Source organism: Balaenoptera borealis (genome assembly GCF_965194805.1).
Source record: "Balaenoptera borealis genome assembly, chromosome: 2".
Lineage (NCBI taxonomy): Eukaryota > Metazoa > Chordata > Mammalia > Artiodactyla > Balaenopteridae > Balaenoptera > Balaenoptera borealis.
Genome location: NC_138867.1, coordinates 31,801,213 through 31,819,185, shown reverse-complemented (window position 1 = coordinate 31,819,185; position 17,973 = coordinate 31,801,213). Strand labels below are relative to the sequence as shown.

Genomic DNA, 17,973 nt, shown 5'->3' with positions numbered 1-17,973 from the left:
AAAGCGTACAAATAATTCCATGATTCCTTAACTTTCAGATAAATTACATGATTCAAATAACATTGTTTAATCTAAAAGTTGGTATATATAGATATACTGTTAAGTGAAAAAGAAAGATGCAGAAAGTATTTATGGTATTCTACCATTTATAGAAAAAATAGGAGAAAAATATATACATATTGGCATGTATATACATACAAATATCTCTAGAAGGATAAACAAAATATTAGCAACAGTGATTACCTGTTGTAGGTGGTGAAAACTGGTAGATGGGGAACTAGTGTTGGTGGGGTCACTTTTCACTTTGTACATCTTTTTGCTTTTTAATGTTTGAACTGTTCAAAAACTGTACTGTTTTAGAAGCTAAGTAAAATTTTAAAGCTGGTTTAGAAATCATTAACAAAGGTTATTCTGGTAAAATATCAGACAAATAAAAGTGTTATAGCATAGGAAAGAAATCACTTTGAAAAATTTTCTATATTTTGACATTTTAAAAAATTGTCCTTTAGATCAACTGCAAGCTTTTTATATTCAACAAAACAACACAGTCCTGGATTGAAAGGGGCAGAGGAGCTTTGAGACTGAATGACACAGCAAGCAGTGATTGTGGAACATTCCAGTCAAGACTAAGTAAGGAATCATTTTGTAAAGCGAGTCAGTATTTCTCAGGGAAATTTTTCCAACATAAGTACACATCATTTTCTGGAGATGTGCTATGTGTCAATAAATTAGACTGCTGTCAATAAGTTAAACAATATTATTTTTAATGTACTACAGGAACTTCCTATTTAAAGTAGGCTCTGATGTAAGACTATACAGGTTCTAGTTCTGGCTCCATCACTAACCGGTGACCTTGGACAAACTACTTAATCTCCTTCTGCCCCAGTTGCATCAGTTTAACATGGAGATAATAGAAGTCCATGACTTAGTGAGTGTGAGAATTCAGTGAGATAATGCACGTAAAGCATCTATGACCGAGCCCAGCACACACCTAAATAGTAATCTCATTATTATTTAAAGGAATGTGATGAATTTATTTTTGAAGTGGAATAGTTTTTCTAAAAGAGAATATTTGCCCTGTAATTTATTCTTGGCATCCTAAACACAGTGTGTGGGTTGGGATGAAAGGTCAATTTCCAAGTAAATAAATGTGTGTGGTTATTGAATCCTGCAGGCAGAGTGTTGGTCAGAAGTTGGTCAGCCAAACCAAAAGCCTGAGGAGGTTTCTGGCATCCAAAAGACACACTGGGCATTGTTCACAGGTCCAAACTGAAAGTAAGCACAGGCAGAGATGTGGGCAGGGGTGGATGGGTTTACTGGTCAATATCGGGTGGTCAAATCTTGTGGAGGAGACCACAAGTAGAAGCTGGTAAATGGATATTTGGTGAGTTTCAGATATCAAGCTCAAGAAGTGAGTAAGGAATAGAATTCAGACTAAGAGAGTAGGAGCACTGGCAAACAGGTTTCTAAATAACCTGACTGTCATTCCCAAGGCAGGTATTAGCTGTTTTCTACTCTGGTTTAATTTCACTCCTTCCACTACTTGCCAAAATAATGCACAAAACAACTTTTCTTTTAATTATACAGGTAATACATGTCCATTACAGAAGATGGAAAATATGGATCGACCAGAAGAAAAAAAATTAAATTACTCATAGGCCTATCTTCCTGTAGTAGCTAGTTTCTGTCAACAAAATATATTCTTGAGGACTTCGTATACAATACGTTGAAAAATTTGTGATAAATGGTGTTTATATTACTTTGTAACCTGATTTTTTCTTTTGCATAGTATACCATGGTCACCTTTCTACATTAATAATTATCTTTCTTTAGTATTCGTAATGAGTTCATAATATCCTCAATAGCTGTACCATCATTTATTTAACTAATTCCATTTTTTGAATGCTTAAAGTTTTCGTTTCAGTTTTCTCCACTGTAAACAATTCTTGGGTAAATATTCTTCAGACCATTATGTCCTCAAAGGAATTCTAAAATTTAACCATTTTTTAATATTATAGTAAAAAAATATAGCATTTTTAGCATTTAAGCTAAAAAAAAGTCCTCCAACATAATAAAGCCCAATTTGGAAACCAAATTATAATCTAGTCCATTAAATTACAATTTAGTAGTGAAAACAGAGTCTGAAAAACAACTACCAGATTTATTTGCTTTCCAAAATGGCAAATTCCTCTGAAAGGCTAAGGAATCAACTGTTCTAAAGTCTGATAAATTCACCTTCCTATTTTAGTTATGCGCAATCAAGGCAGCCTGAGGCTGATTCTCAATAGTAAACTCTGGGCTCAAATGGAGATTCAAAAAGCAAACCACAAAAATTTACGAATAACAGCTACTGATTTAGAAGACTATAACATCAAAGTGTTTTTAATTCAGGTAAGTGACAAATTTCAGTGATAGAGGTTTATCCTACTATATTTATAGATCTCTGCAGTCACTTATTTGTTGTTTTCATTTTATTAAAATAACGTATACCATTGGCAAAAAATCAGCCATTTATTATGGTTGTTTACAGTCTAATATAAGACCTAAATTTTGCATGAAATTTAGAGATTAACAACAATTTAAAGCAGTCAATTGGTACTGGTCCCAAGACATTTGTATTGGTATATGCTGTCAAACCCCTACATTTTTCTTTACTATTAAAATTGTGTCAACAATCTTACTAAATTCCAGACAGACTACTGTCAGGATTGGCTCCTAGGAGGCCAGCAGAATCCACACCCTGATGCTTACACTGCGTGCTGAAATTGAGGCTTTGAAATCACTGGAAAGGAACCAGTGAGAAATGGAAAAACACAGGGCTAGCAAGTTAAAACAACCAGTCCAATAGCAAATTCCAATTCTGGATATGAGTCAGTCTCCAAGGTAACAGGATGGGAGCACAGCTTTAGCTGTTCTGGCAGCAGGAATGCTTGACCTCAAATACAAGATCCAGGCAAAACAGACAGAGCTGACATGAATCAGGCGAGAAAAAAGGCTGGATTTCCCCCATAGGCCGAGTCTCAGAAGACTTGAGAAGACTGAATATCTAAGTGACTCAGGTAGAAGATGACAATACAAGTAAATTGGCTTCCATATAATAATGAAAAAAAAAAAGTTGGCAAGAGCCCACTGATGAAGAACCAAAGGTTTTATTAACCACCAGTAAGTGCACTGTTAGGTATAAGTGATGTTGAGTGTTAAAATCTTAGCGTAAGATGTCTAAACTCTGTTTACCATTTAGCGAGATAATACTGGATACTCTGCTAGGCCAGATGCCCCTGTCTTTGAGTGGGTGAAGCAGCCTGTCTGAGATTGAGACTATGATTAGATTCGATTCGATTTAACTATGACTAGATTCTGCTGCTCAACATCTGGCCCATGCCGACTTTTTAAACTGTAGGATAATTTTTGGAGATTAGCAAACAAAATGCAATAAAAATCACCCAAAATTCCACTCCCAGAGATGGTCACTATTAACATTTTGGTCTTATACTATATTTCAGTATATACATGTATGTGTGGGTATATATATACATGTGTACCATACTGTACATACTGCATGACTTTCAGGCAAGTTATTTAGCTCTCCTAAACCTGATTTTACTCATCTGCCAATGGAAGACAATAATAATATACTTTATAAAGTGATTGAGAAGATTAAATAGCTAACATTTGATTGTGAAATACACATATGTAACCTTTTCACTTATCAATGAAAATGAGTGTTTTCTGTTATTAAATAGTAGTTCATTCTTCAAGAATTCTTTTATAGGTGAAAATAAATTCTGTTCTATTATGTACCATAATTTATTCCATTAATCCCATTTTGTTAAATACTTAGGCAATTTACTGTGTTCATTATTATAAATTCTGCAAGGAATTCTCTATGTACATACATGTTAATTCTCTTGGGAAAAGGTTTTGACTTGTCTTGACACATTTATCTCCAGAAAGACTGAGCCAATTTTCATTCTCACCAGCATTTTCTTATGGTACTTCCTGGAAATTTTTTTTAAGCATTGCAAATTTGTTGTCCAAAAATATATATATTATTGTGCTTTTACTTCTTGTTCTGAATTTCTTGAATGAAAACATCTGAATGAATTTGGCTATATATATATTATATATATATATATATATATATATATATACACTAGTGAAAGGCATATGTAAAATTTAATGTAAAAATGTCAAGGCAGCAGAACTGTATTTATATTTCAATTACATATATTTTCAATATTTGTTATTAATTAACCTACTGAAGAAAAATTACACCCTTGTACTTAATATAAAAATTAAATTGGTCAAGAGTCAACAAATATTTACTCAACACCTGCTATGTAATATCTAACAATTAATATGAGAAACAAAAATATTTTATTTAATGTGTATTTTTTCCCCTAAAAATAATTAAGGCAACTTAATAACATACAAAAGAAAAACCATATTTTAAGACCCTTCTCCCCAAAAGTTGGCATGTAGTTGATTCAACCCTCAGTTCTTGGTTTTGAAATATTTGGTAGCTCTCTGAAGGATTAGCAAAGAGAAAAATTTTCCCAGATTTTCTTTGAGATTGTGAAAAGATACAAAAATGTAAGCCACTGACATGTTACCTTAAAGAGCACTGACTTTGACGACAAAAACAAAGTCCCAGCCAATCTGTCAACTAGCTGTTTAAATGCAGACAAACTGTGCCTTTCTGAGCCATAATTTTCTCATCTGTAACGGGAAGAGGAAACAAGTATTTACTGAATACCTGCACTATGTGCTTTTGCTAACATAAATGGAATAAATAACCTAAAGTTTTATTATAAGGATTGAAAAAATAAAAGGATATTATAACAGCAAATGTTATACCAATGTTATTGTTACCATCATTTTTTATATTAATAGCAACTGTAAAAATAGAAAAGTACTGAAAGCAAGGACTTCTGATGTGTTTATGGTACAACATCATAGACTATTCGAATGAGCTCTGCTTTTCTACAGAGCTATACAGCTTGCAGGGATGTCTAAGCAAGTGATGTAAAGGAAATGGAAGTCTTTTTCCCCCTAACCCTAAAATTTTCTACAGTATAACACAGTGAAGGAAGGATGGTCTTAAACAAATTCAAATAGAAAATGTAAATCACAAAATTTCATTTTCTCAGTTTAAAATGCACAAATTGGGACCTCATAAAATTATCTGCTCTAGGATTCAATTTGGTTCAAGATGAATTGGCTCTTTACCCTTTAGTTTCTAGGATTATTTATATTCTAGATTTATGCCATATAATTCCTTCCTTATTAATAGTGAAAGGTTACAAATGTGTAAAGTGTGGCTATTATTAAGTTACTTATATTCTTAACAACTTAATTTTCCTCTTGCAGGCCAGTGCCAAAGACACAGGAAGTATGCATGCAGCAATACATCACCGTCTTGTTGCACTTCGGAGCTTCTATAAGCAGAAAGATGCAAATCAAGCTGAAAGCCAGTCAGAAACAGTCCTCCAACAATTTAACTGTGATAGCTGTGATGAGGATGAGGATGATTTTACCCAAGTTACTAAAACTAGATCAGGTAAAGAACTTTTCTTTTGTTAGTTCAGAGGTTTAAGAAAGACATCTTATTCACAACCCTTTTATATGAAACACATTTTTAAAAAGTGGAACTTGTCTGTTCAAAGTGGACAGGGGTTAGAGCCCTAGATGTTTGGATCTGAGACGTGGGTTTGAAAATCACTGTCTTCTGCCTGTGGCCTTCATTGGGATTTCACCAGAAGTCAGCCTTATTGTAATACCTGCACATCATTTGCATATACATTTCATAAAAGACCATATTTACAATGTAAAGTATTAATTGCTACACTGAAACTAACCAATTATTAATATTTCTCTTCACTTGTTCTCATTCTCCTATTATTGGCCATAATAGAAGAAATTATAAATACTCGTAATGGAACCAGCAGGCAAATCTGGCTTATTCCCTTTTTGGAATTTGACTGTTTTACTTTCAAAGACCTTCTTTACCTAGGGCAAAAGGCGCTATTTCTTTTATTACATCCGGATTCATGAATTGAACAAGGTTGCAGTGGAACCACTGGTTAATGGATGTTTAGGTTTTAGTGCTTGTCCTGATGAGTGAATTTAAAACTAAAATTCATCATTATTTTTGGAGAAAACCATTGTCAAGGAAATAATAAGCCCAGCTTTGTGGGTTTTTTAAATAATTTTTATTGGAGTATCATTGCTTTACAATGTTGTGTTAGATTCTTCTGTACAGCAAAGTGAATCAGCTATATGTATATATATATATCCCCTCTTTTTTGGATTTCCTTCCCATTTAGGTCACTATGGAGCACTAAGTAGAGTTCCCTGAGCTATACAGTATGTTTTTGTTAGTTATGTATTTTATACATAGTATCAATAGTGTATATATGTCAATCCCAATCTCCCAATTCATCCCACCCCCCTTTCCCCCCTTGGTGTCCATACATTTGTTCTCTACATCTGTGTCTCTATTTCTGTTTTGCAAGTAAGATCATCTATACCATTTTTATAGATTCCACATATATGCGTTAATATATGATATTTGTTTTTCTCTTTCTGACTTAACTTCACTCTGTATGACAGTCTCTAGCTCCATCCACATCTCTGCAAATGACCCAATTTTGTTCCTTTTTATGGCTGAGTAATCCAGCTTTTTTATACAGATGTAGCTATTCCAATAAGTCATCCAAGTATTTTCAGTAATATTTTCATTTAGCCCTGAATTCCACTCTACGGAGGACTGACAAAGGACTTACAAAAATAGTGTGTTAGCAGGCATTTTCCCGATTTTTAATCATTTTAAATCTTAAAGCTATTTTAATCATACATAATTTAAGAATCTATCAAACAACATGTGCAGAACTTGATGAAATAGCTTCCTTGGCCTAATACTAAAAATGTAATCAAGAGGAAAAATGCACAAAACATGCAGAGCAGGATCATAAACTGCTAGACTCAGTGAGCCAGAGAACTAAGCGAATATGATTTTTCTTGTTACTGTTAAACAAGAGGTTTAATTTTTTTAAAATGTATGAAATGTATAAATAAAAACTATTATAATGTTTATATTGTCACAATAAAATGGGATCTATTAGAAAATGGGTTGGTATCCATTAAAAATGTTAACTTGCGGGGCTTCCCTGGTGGCGCAGTGGTTAAGAATCCACCTGCCAATGCAGGGGACACGGGTTCGAGCCCTGGTCTGGGAAGATCCCACATGCCGCGGAGCAACTAAGCCCGTGTGCCACAACTACTGAAGCCCGCGCACCTAGAGCCTGTGCTCCACAACAAGAGAAGCCACCGCGCGAGCCGCAACAAAGGAGCCTGCCTGCCACAACTAAGACCAGGCGCAACCAAATAAGTAAATAAAAATATTAAAAAAAAAAAAAAGAGAAGCCACCGCAATGAGAAGCCCACACACCACAACGAAGAGTAGCCCCCGCTCACCGCAACTAGAGAAGAAAAGCTCACGCACAGCAACGAAGACCCAACACAGCCAAAATTAAACAAATAAAATAAATAAGTTTTAAAAAAATGGTAACTTGCAGTTAGGATTAAATGGCAAAATTATTTCATCAACAAATGACACGTTTAAGAATAGGCTCTATATTCTACCATATTCCATTTTAGGAAAGGGGTGATATGCAACTACCTTCATACAAAATGAGAAACAATGGAAATAAGGCCAAGTAAATGCCAATCTTATGAACCCATCCTCTCCCCTCCTTACTTAGTACTTTCTCTAGGAAGTGTTGCACACAAATGCTAAATGTTATGGAAGCCATAAAATGTCTGACTTTTAAAACTTTGTTGTCCAGGAATCAAGGAAAGGTTTAATTATCTGAAAATGTCACATTTAAAATTAGGAACATTTCCAAACGTTACTTAAAAATATGGAGATTCTCTGCCTGCTAATGCAGGGGACACGGGTTCGAGCCCTGGTCTGGGAAGATCCCACATGCCACGGAGCAACTGGGCCCGTGAGCCACAACTACTGAGCCTGCGCATCTGGAGCCTGTGCTCCGCAACAAGAGAGGCCACGATAGTGAGAGGCCCCCGCACCACGATGAAGAGTGGCCCCCGCTTGCCGCAACTAGAGAAAGCCCTCACACAGAAACAAAGACCCAACACAGCAATCAATCAATCAATCAATCAATAAAAAACAAAACAAAAAAACAACTACCATATAAAAAAAAAGCAGATTCTATACATATTTTATTTCCTTGCTAGTAAGCGTATACATGAGTATTCATGTTCAGTTGTATTCAATATTAAACCTAACTGAATACAATATTGTATAATAAATTATTTTAAATTTATATCACAGATTCTTCTAGGTGGACCCACAAACAGTCGGTTGCCTGTTCATGAGTGCTACCTACTATAACCATGACAACATCTACAAAAAGATCACCTTACTGAAAAAATCTAAGCCATCCTAATAACTAAATGAGAAGATCCTATTCGTTCCTGGAACAGTTTTTATAGAAAAGTCCAAGAAATATAATTTGTTGCAATTAAAATGTTTCTCTGTGTAGTATAATAATTCTGAGGTTTTATATTTTGATTATTGTGGAGAAAATGACAGAATTTAAGAAACACATGGCCTTTGGAAGTTCAAAATTTTTCATTTCTGAAGAAGTTAATTTAGAATAAGATTTGGTAACTAATTTGGACTGTTCATCACATTGATGGATACAATAGTTAAAATTATAAATTGCTGGATTTGATAAATATCTGATATTTATTTTTTCAGTCATATATTGTCTGGCCATAAAACAAATATTTTACAAAACTTCCAGAGTCATTTCTTTGAAAAATATTATAACTGCATGTTAACACGTTATTAAATCATGTTTTTCTTCTGGGAAATGTGTATTTTCATTTAATCTTTGGACTTCCTAATTCTATAATATTATATATTCATGGTATGAATTCCTTTAAAGAGAATATCTGTTCTTGCACTTGTATCTATCGCACCTTGTATATGCTTGACTCATGGTCAGTATCCAATATTTGTTGAAGGAATGAACAAAATACATTACCTGTGTATCAAAACAGTAACTATACAAAAAGTGAAATATGTTAACTTGTTCTTTGCTTTATTTATGTAATTAAATTGCCATTAATATTCTAGTAGGTGAGGCTGTTCAGAGACCTTTTATAGCCAAATGACTTTTTTTCTTAAATGCCATTATTAAGGTAAAACACAGTAAATTCAACAATTGTGCAACAGAATTTTGATGTTCCTCTTTTGAGATTTGTTTCAGAGACACTTCAGGAGTTACACAAGAAAATTAGTCTCAGTACTTATAGACATATTTCAGTTTTCAATCCAGTATGATCACCCCATGGCTTCAAAATGACTTTTGATTGTGACCCCTATACAATTCCCCTATTAGAGGCATCTTAATGTGCTCAGGCTGCCATAACAAAATACCACAAATTGGGTGGCTTAAACAACAGAAATTTATTTCTCTCAGTTTTGGAGGCTGGGAAGTCTAAAATCAAGATGCTGGCAAGGTTGGTTTCATTCTGAGGCCTCTTCTCTTGGCTTTTAGGGGCCACCACCTCACTGTGTGCTCACATGACCTCTTTCTTGTGGGAGCACGGGGAGGTGGTAGGGAGAAAAAGACAGCAGGTTCTCTGGTGTCTCTTTTTATAAGGACATTAATCCCATCAGACCAGGGCCCTCATACCCTCATCTAACCCTAATTACCTCCCAAAGCCCCATCTCCAAATACCATCACATTGTGGGGTAGGCTTCAACATATGAATTTTGGGAGAACATAAACATCCAGTCCATAATGAGGAATAATTCACAGTACAAAATGATTTCTGAAAATGTTCTGAACAGTGACAACATATTTGGGATAAGAGTATAGCTTCATTTCTACTTTGAAGAACAATATTCACATGGAAGTATACATGTGAATATTTTTAAAAAGTTACGTTACTTTATTATAGTATATACCATAGATAATAGTAAAAGCAATTATATGTATGCATTTACTGTCAAATCTAATGCTTGAAAGTTTAGCATATGAAAGTTGAATTACTCTTTTAGACTACAATTTAGCTAGTATGTTATAATTGATGAAAGTTTTGCTCTTTCCCTATCACTAACTATAACAGTAAAATTTAGCTACTAAGAGTATCTAACTTTTGGGCTTCCCTGGTGGCGCAGTGGTTGAGAATCTGCCTGCCAATGCAGGGGACACGGGTTCGAGCCCTGGTCTGGGAAGATCCCACATGCCACGGAGCAACTGGGCCCGTGAGCCACAACTACTGAGCCTGCGCGTCTGGAGCCTGTGCTCCGCAAGAAGAGAGGCCACGATAGTGAGAGGCCTGCGCACCGCGATGAAGAGTGGCCCCCGCTTGCCACAACTGGAGAAAGCCCTCGTACAGAAATGAAGACCCAACACAGCCATAAATAAATAAAAATTAAAAAAAAAAAAGTGTGACATTTGAAAGCAAGTTTTCAGTGTTTGTAGATGTAATACATAGGACAAGTACAACATAAGGTGAGAGGTAAAGGATGCTATATGTGGATGGTTTTAACAGTTCTCTTGAAGTGGTAAAATATTAATTCTAAGTACACTGTAAAGAGCCAAGCATACATACTGTAATCTTTAGAGTAACCACTAAAAAAACTATACAGATAGCTCTAAAAAAAAAAAAAAAAAAAAAGAGTATCTAACTTTCATTAATTCTTCTAGTGACTCCAGAAGAAATACAGTAAATAAAATCCTTTACTTCTAAATTAAGCAATGACTCAGGAAGTGGAGAAGAAAAGTTAATGTAAGAGAGGAAGAGAGAAAAGTTTGAGAGAAGGAAAAGAAAAAAAACAGTAAAGAAGAGCTCTAACATGAAAGGAAGAATAAAAAGAATGGAAAATCAGAAGTTTTAAGTGTTTTCTTTTTAATTCTAAAAGAGTGACTCTGATGCAGAACAAACTAGGAGGAAAATTTTCATTAGAAGTGTAATATGAACAGGGAGACATTTGGAGAAGATATTAAAGAATTGGTTCTCTTATAAGATCTTAGCTGATATGGGAACATTGGGATTATGGTAAATTGTTAAAGTAAAGCAGAGAAACAGAGATTTTCCTTATCTTCCTGACATGTTCATTCTTGACCCCTCTTTAGTTGTGGAGATGAATTTTCTCAATGCCTCATTTTATTTAAGGATTATGACATGGCTACTAACAGCAGAAACATGATATTTAGCTTATGACTTTCAACCCATTTCCACTCTGCTATTCCTTCTTATACTCTTTATGCATATATTTAGTAATATTTTGGGGGGTAATAGAAATAGAAACATCTTATAGTTTCTCCGTGTCCTATATCTTCATCTAGCCTTCTCCTTTTTGGCTTTTCTATATCCTTTGTCCCCCCCTTTAATGTGGAGTGATCAATCATATAATGACATTCATTTTCACAAGTTACTAGGTGGGTGATTTCAAAGCATACATCTTCTTCCATAGAAGCTGCTTTTTAAAATAAATTTATTTATTTATTTATTTTTGGCTGCATTGGTTCTTCGTTGCTGCGCGCGGGCTTTCTCTAGTTGCGCGAGCAGGCGCTACTTTCCATTGCGGTGTGTGGGCTTCTCATTGCAGTGGCTTCTCTTGTTGCAGAGCTCAGGCTCTAGATGCATGGGCTTCAGTAGTTGTGGCACGTGGGCTCAGCAGTTGTGGCTCACGGGCTCTAGAGCGCAGGCTCAGTAGTTGTGGCGCACGGGCTTAGTTGCTCCGCGGCATGTGGGATCTTCCCAGACCAGGGCTCAAACCTGTGTCCCCTACATTGACAGGTGGATTCTTAACCACTGTGCCACCAGGGAAGTCCCAGAAGCTGCTTTTATTAAAAGTTACTTGGATAAATATTCCCCCAATACACAAGATATATTTAATATGATATCCGATTATATATATTATAATCTAAACATTCTTTTCTATCAACAGTACTTTTATACCAAGTTATTCAGCTTAATTGTAAACCAGCAAAATGTTCTCTCTTAAAACATTTTACATGCATTACTGCCAAAGCCAGGAACCCTTAGTTGTCAGGGCCTAATATCCTATACAGGCCTTAGAGTATGTGCATATCATTTTTTAAAAAGCCAGGGGGTGGTCGTATCTATCTTTCAGAAACAGAATGTACATGAAGTGAACTGGAGGGGGTTATAGGGATTGGGAAGGATAGATCTTAACCTTTGTAAATCTTCAAGTTGTGAATATCACGGTGATATATAATTTCTTCCCCATAAAATATTGAGAACAATTAAGCTTGCTTGAGATGTGGCTACTGGGTAGGCTTATTCACTAGAAAAGAACACCAGCCTTGTCATAGGTGGGGTTTGAGTTTGAAATTCAATAATACTACAGATTATTTTAGTTGTTTGAGGGTAGTTGAAACTGATATTAAATCCATGAATGCCAACACTTTGGTTTGTTTGTTTTGCAATGGCCAGATTATACCCACAGTACTGAGTTATTTTTGACATCATACTCGGAATTGACAAACTCGAGTATTTGAACATAGTTGAAATTTCTAACATGATATTTGGAAACTATGGCATTGGAGGAGTTATTGAAATAACTGGCAAATGTTTAGCCTAATAAATACTCGATGATATAATAATTTTCAAACAATTAGAGGATTACCAAAATTTCTTAATTTCTGCCAATCTAGTGGATGTAAAAGACTACTTCACTATTAGCTTAATTTGTATTTTTCTGACTTCTAATAACGTTGAGGATCTTTTAGATATGTATTCACTGCTTGTGTTTCTTCTAAGAAATTTCTGTTCAGAATTTTTGCAAAGCTAACCATGTCATTCTCTCCTTTCAGTGGCTTCCTAGCATATACAGGATAATAGCCAAACTCCTAAGCGTGGATATAACACTTCATGTCTTTCCCGCTCTCAGCCTCTCTAGCCTCACCTCCCACTGTTGCCTGCCTCTCTCTAAATGTTCTAGGATTTCAGAACTACTATTTTATTACTCCATATCTTTGCTCATACTGTTTCCTCTGTGGAATTCCTTTCTTACTCTTGCTGATTCTGGCTAATACCTAACTCATTCTTTAAGGTTTAGCTCGAGACATTTCCAGAAAGCTTTCCCTAACTCCACTTAGGCTGAATTAAGACCGGTTCCTCCAAATTCCTACAGCACCCTGTGAATAATTTTACCATTGCACAGACTGTATGTTCTTCAAGGGGAGAGACTACTTATTTATTTACCATTTTATCTCCAACACCTAGCAGGGTGCTTCACCCATAGCAGGCAATCAAATATAATTTGATCTCCATTGACGTGTTGTATACATAAGACTCAAGAGATGCTATCCAACAGGAAGCTAGAAATAAGGATGTAAAGCTCTGGAGATAGTCTGGGCTAAAGATACTGGTAGTAGCTGAAGTCATGGAAGGGGAAAAGGGCTAATATTTGCCAAGTGTATACTTCGTAATGGGCATGTGGCTAGGCATTTGTACATATATTTACAGCTTTACAAGGAAGCTATTACATTTTGTAAATGAAGAAGTAGGCTCAGAAAGATTAAGGGAACAGTCCAAGGTTGACAAAGGTAATAAATGGTAAAGCTGGGATTTGAACCAAGGTCTTTTTAAATACCAAACCCAAGCTCTTTTCATTACACAAGAGTAGATAAGCTCATGCAGAAGAGTGGAGAGAGAGAGAAAGAGACAGAGAGAGAGAGAGAGACAGAGAGAGAGAGAGACAGAGAGAAGGGAAGGTAAGGATAGGGAAGGATAGATCCCAAATATGAGCTTAGGAAGAACCCAGAAAAGGGACAGAAAGATGGGAGGACCACCATTAGGGACTGGTGTGCTGTGAACCAGAGTAAAAAATTTCAAAAGGAAATGATAACCATTTCAAATGCTGCAGAAAGACCAAGTCAGTTAAGGGCTGATAAATGTCTTCTGAGTTTACAATCACATCTTTGGTCACCATGGAAATAGCAGTAATTAGTAAAGTAGCACGGAGAAACTAGATTACAACAGGTTGACAGATGAATAGGCAGCAGGGATGTTGATCAATGATGAACCAACTACTCTTTCAAGAATCTTAGCTGTAAAGGGAAAACAAGCAATATATAAAAGCTAGGGCATAAAAGGTTTCTTTGTTTGTTTGTTTGTTTTTAATTTAAAGATGTCATAGACATGAGCATGTTTAAACAGTGAGGAGGAAAAGTCCAATAGAGAGGGATAATTAAAGGTATATTAAAGGTGATAACCTGACAGAGTAATATTTCTGAGCAGGTGGAAGGAGATGGGATCCCAAAATAACAATGGACAAAGAGATATACCAAATGAGAAGATGTCAGTGTAGACAAGTTTGCAGCTGGAAACGGGGGAGATCCAAAAATTTGAGTACTTATCTGTGAAATGGGAAGAAAAGGGGTCTGAAATTTTGCATATGCATAACAAAACTCATAGACTTTGATCCAGAACAGGTTTTCTAAATTCATTTTTTCTGTCAAATGGATCAACTGACATTCTCCTAGTCACCAAACTTCAAAGCTCAGTGTCATCTGTGACTTCTCCCTTTTCTTCCTTCCTAGTATCTAAGGAATTATAAAGTGTTGAACTAGTAAGACTAGAAAGGACCTTGAAGATGTTCAAGGTTACAAATGAGTAACTCACATCCCACAGAAGTTAAGAGGTGCGCTTTAGGGTGCACTATGAGTCACTATTAGCAGCTGCTGTGAGGCAAAGTTCCTGGCCAGAAGGGGTCAGTGACCTACTAAAAGCAAACATCTATCAGACTGCACTGTGTATTTCCCAGTCTAATACACTACCTGGCACGTAGAAGGGACTCAGTAAATATTCAGTGAACCCAATAGTGGATGCTGGCGTTGGTGGCTAGCTGAAAAGTAAAAGTCACAGATTTGGAATCAATTTGGGCTTGGCAGAACCTTGGAATCACTCTAGTTCAACTCCCTCACTTTATAGATGAGGAATCTGAGGCCCAGAAAGATGAAGCAACCTGCCCAAAGTCCAAAAGCTAGTTACTGATAGTGCTAGGACTACAAAGAAGCAAAGAGAGTGCCAAAGCAAAAGGATCTAAAGAGCAGTAGGGATAAACACTAGGCTGTGCACTGCCATTTGATTCTCCTCTTGTAACAGGAGCATTTTCTTCCATTTCCATACTTTTACTCTAGCTTCGATCCAAGTGTAACTATTCCAAGAGCGCCCAAGTCTCCCTTCCTCCTCTTGCCTCCCAATTTGTTCCACATTCGAAAGCCAGATCAGTAGTCATCAAACATTGCTCTCAGGACTCATTTCTTTCCAGTTAAAAGCCTTCAAAAGGCTAACCAGTGCCTACAGGATAAGGTCCAAATTATTAACATTCTTAACCCTTCACTCTTTTCCTATCTACTTTTTCAACCATATCTTCCCATCTAGAAATTTTCCACTTCGCCAGACTCGTCTATCCATCATCCTCTAACTTTCTCAAAGGCTAACACCTCCCCTCAGCCCCAATAGTTTTTTGGAGGTTAGCAGGAGCTGTACCACCTGCGCAGTCCCACAGGGTACCATGCTTAAATGAGCCCGGTGCTCGGCTTACTGCTCTCTATCCCTCTTGCAATTCTTAGCAATTTCTGAACAAGGGACTCTGCGTTTTCATTTTGCACTAGGCCCCGCAAATTGTGCAGCTGGTCCTGAGTCCGTCTCCTCAATCCCTGGCCCAGGGCTGGACATATCAGCCATCCAATACGCTGGTGGCTGAATGAACGAACAAAGGGTCTAGTCTTATGTGCAATAATGAAAGAGTCTAGTCTTATGTGCAATAACGAAAAAAAGAACTGACCCCGAGCAAGAAGCTGCAACCTCACGCACGTTCCCGCCAAGCCCTTAAAACCGCACTCGCAAGCCCGGCGCAGCCTCAGACCGGTTCCAGCTGGGTTCAGCTCCATCACCAAATAGAATTCCGGCCCTTCCCCCGGCCGCAGCCAATCCCTGAAGCTCCTCGGCCCCCGAAACCGCTGCGGGCTCTGATTGGCTGGCAGGGTTGGCCTGGGGGAGGGTGGAGACCGCGGGGGGAAAGGGGTGGAGCTGGAGGTCGGTCCCAGGGCGGGGAAGCGGCTACTGCGCAGGCGTCGATGGAAAAGGCTTCCCAAACAAACACAACCCACCACCTGGAAGCCTCCAGCTTTTCCCCGCCCACCTTTCCCTCTCGAGGGCTCTCCCGACTCCCAATCGCCCGGCTTTCCCCGCCCCCGTCAACGTCTGGGCACGTCCCCTTCGCGGCGCCGGCCACGCACGGCTGTGCACTTAACCTCTGCCCGCCCGGCTGGAACGTAGAGGCCGGGGCGGTGCGAGCGGCGCGCACTGCTGGCGGCTGGAAGCGGAGGCGGGAGCCCGGGCCTGCAGCCGCTGCCGGGCTGATGATGACTTGTTACCGAGGCTTCCTGCTGGGCAGCTGTCGTCGCGTGGCTGGCGGCCGGGCAGCGGCGCTGAGGGGGCCAGGGGCGGGAGGCCCCGCCGCGCGGCCGCGGCTTGGCGGTGACGGCGGCGGCCGGCGGCACCTGGGGCAGGGGCAGCTGCGCGAGCTGGCGGGCTGTGGCAGCCGCCCCGACGGCGGCTTCCGCCCGTCCCGGGTGGTGGTGGTGGCCAAAACCACCCGGTACGAGTTCGAGCAGCAGCGGTACCGTTACGCGGAGCTCTCTGAGGAGGACCTGAAGCAGTTGGTGGGTCCCCGCCCTTGTGCCTCGGCCCGGCGCTGGTTCGCTCACTGGCTCGGCCGTGACTTTGGCGGGGGGCGCGTTATGGGAATCGCTCCGCAGGCCGCCCCTGGGGAAAGGGAGCCCCTGGGCGCCGCTGTGGGCAGCGGAAAAGAGGCTGTGGTACCGCAGACACACCCCCTTTTACTGGGCAGGACTGCCAGGCCTGGGCACGCCGGGAGCCCATCTGCTTGAGCCTTTTCCGCGCTGGAACGTGGTTCTCAGACAAGGTTCCAGGAGATTGTTTCAAAAGCTCACGTGTCTCCAGTGCTGGGCAGAGCAGCGGGGAAAATTTGAATGTATGTTGTTAAGTAGAAAGGTCCAGACAAAAGGCAGGTAAACACGGTAATTATGAAATACAGCGTCTAGGTCGATATAATATAGTAGTGCCTCCACAACAGACTATATTTGGTATAGATATTTACTGATATCTTTGCCAAGTATATAAATACACCTAAGGGGGGGAAAAAAGACCCTGAATCTTATTTGCCTTCACTCTTATTTTTGGAACTTCTGATCCCGTGTCCCCACCCACTTTAAGGAAAGGAGAGTGATGATGCTACCATGAGCAATGTGTCCAGAAAAATCTCCACTGGAAATCTCTAATTGTTGACACTGCACCAAAAGGCTTTGGAATAAATTGCCTTTAACCATAATCCTGTAGAATTCTGTGCAAGAGTAGACAGCCTGTTCTAAACTTCTGGTTCGTAATCATCAGCAGTCTTTTGGTAATATTTTGTGGAGGTATCAAAATGAAATTGTAAATCATCCTTGTTTAAGTACTGACCGTTTTCAGCATTTAACTTCTTGACTGTTTAATGAGTTAATTGAGGAGGGCCCCTGTATTCATCGGGTGGCCATGCTAGGTGCAGATTTCTCTCCTTTTCCCGAAGTGTTTGAAGGTAGCAATTTATAGAAGACATTTGCATCATTTAAAGAGTAAATCAGCAAACAGTTGGAGCAGGAGGTCGGAGTAGTTGAGTTTGTGTTAGGGAGTGAAGTTGAGGGTGAGGCAGGGAATAAAAATGTCTGAAGCAAGCGTTTCAGGGAATTGGTGATTTGGGAAAGAGGTGTGCCATATGGATTGTACTCCTAATTTTGCAGATCTACTTTTTAGAAGTTGTCAAATGCCATATACCCATAAATATGTTCTTCATACAATTTTATGGAAGCCTCTCACGACAAGTAAAAATAG

General features: G+C 38.5%; 3 protein-coding genes across 6 annotated transcripts in view; 2 read left to right on the top strand and 1 right to left on the bottom strand.

The window, feature by feature from the left end:
* RANBP3L (RAN binding protein 3 like) overlaps positions 1-9,267 on the top strand; it is a 47,881-nt gene extending 38,614 nt beyond the window's left edge. For all 3 annotated transcript variants that reach the window (XM_082382388.1, XM_082382390.1, XM_082382389.1), the window contains 4 exons: positions 510-630; positions 2,249-2,391; positions 5,371-5,560; positions 8,357-9,267. In XM_082382388.1, coding sequence (XP_082238514.1) covers positions 510-630; positions 2,249-2,391; positions 5,371-5,560; positions 8,357-8,400 — 498 coding nt within the window. In that variant the 3' untranslated portion in view covers positions 8,401-9,267. The remainder of the gene's footprint in view (positions 1-509; positions 631-2,248; positions 2,392-5,370; positions 5,561-8,356) is intronic.
* The window catches only part of SKP2 (S-phase kinase associated protein 2), a 124,514-nt gene that overhangs the window by 23,974 nt on the left and 82,567 nt on the right, over positions 1-17,973 (bottom strand). The window contains exon 11 of the transcript XR_014241858.1: positions 4,614-4,719. The gene's annotated coding sequence lies outside the window, so the exon portion shown is untranslated. The remainder of the gene's footprint in view (positions 1-4,613; positions 4,720-17,973) is intronic.
* The window catches only part of NADK2 (NAD kinase 2, mitochondrial), a 45,353-nt gene continuing 43,696 nt past the window's right edge, over positions 16,317-17,973 (top strand). The window contains exon 1 of one of the 2 annotated variants that reach the window (XM_082382363.1): positions 16,317-16,745. In XM_082382363.1, coding sequence (XP_082238489.1) covers positions 16,443-16,745 — 303 coding nt within the window. In that variant the 5' untranslated portion in view covers positions 16,317-16,442. The remainder of the gene's footprint in view (positions 16,746-17,973) is intronic. The other variant, XM_082382364.1, reaches the window with a different exon arrangement.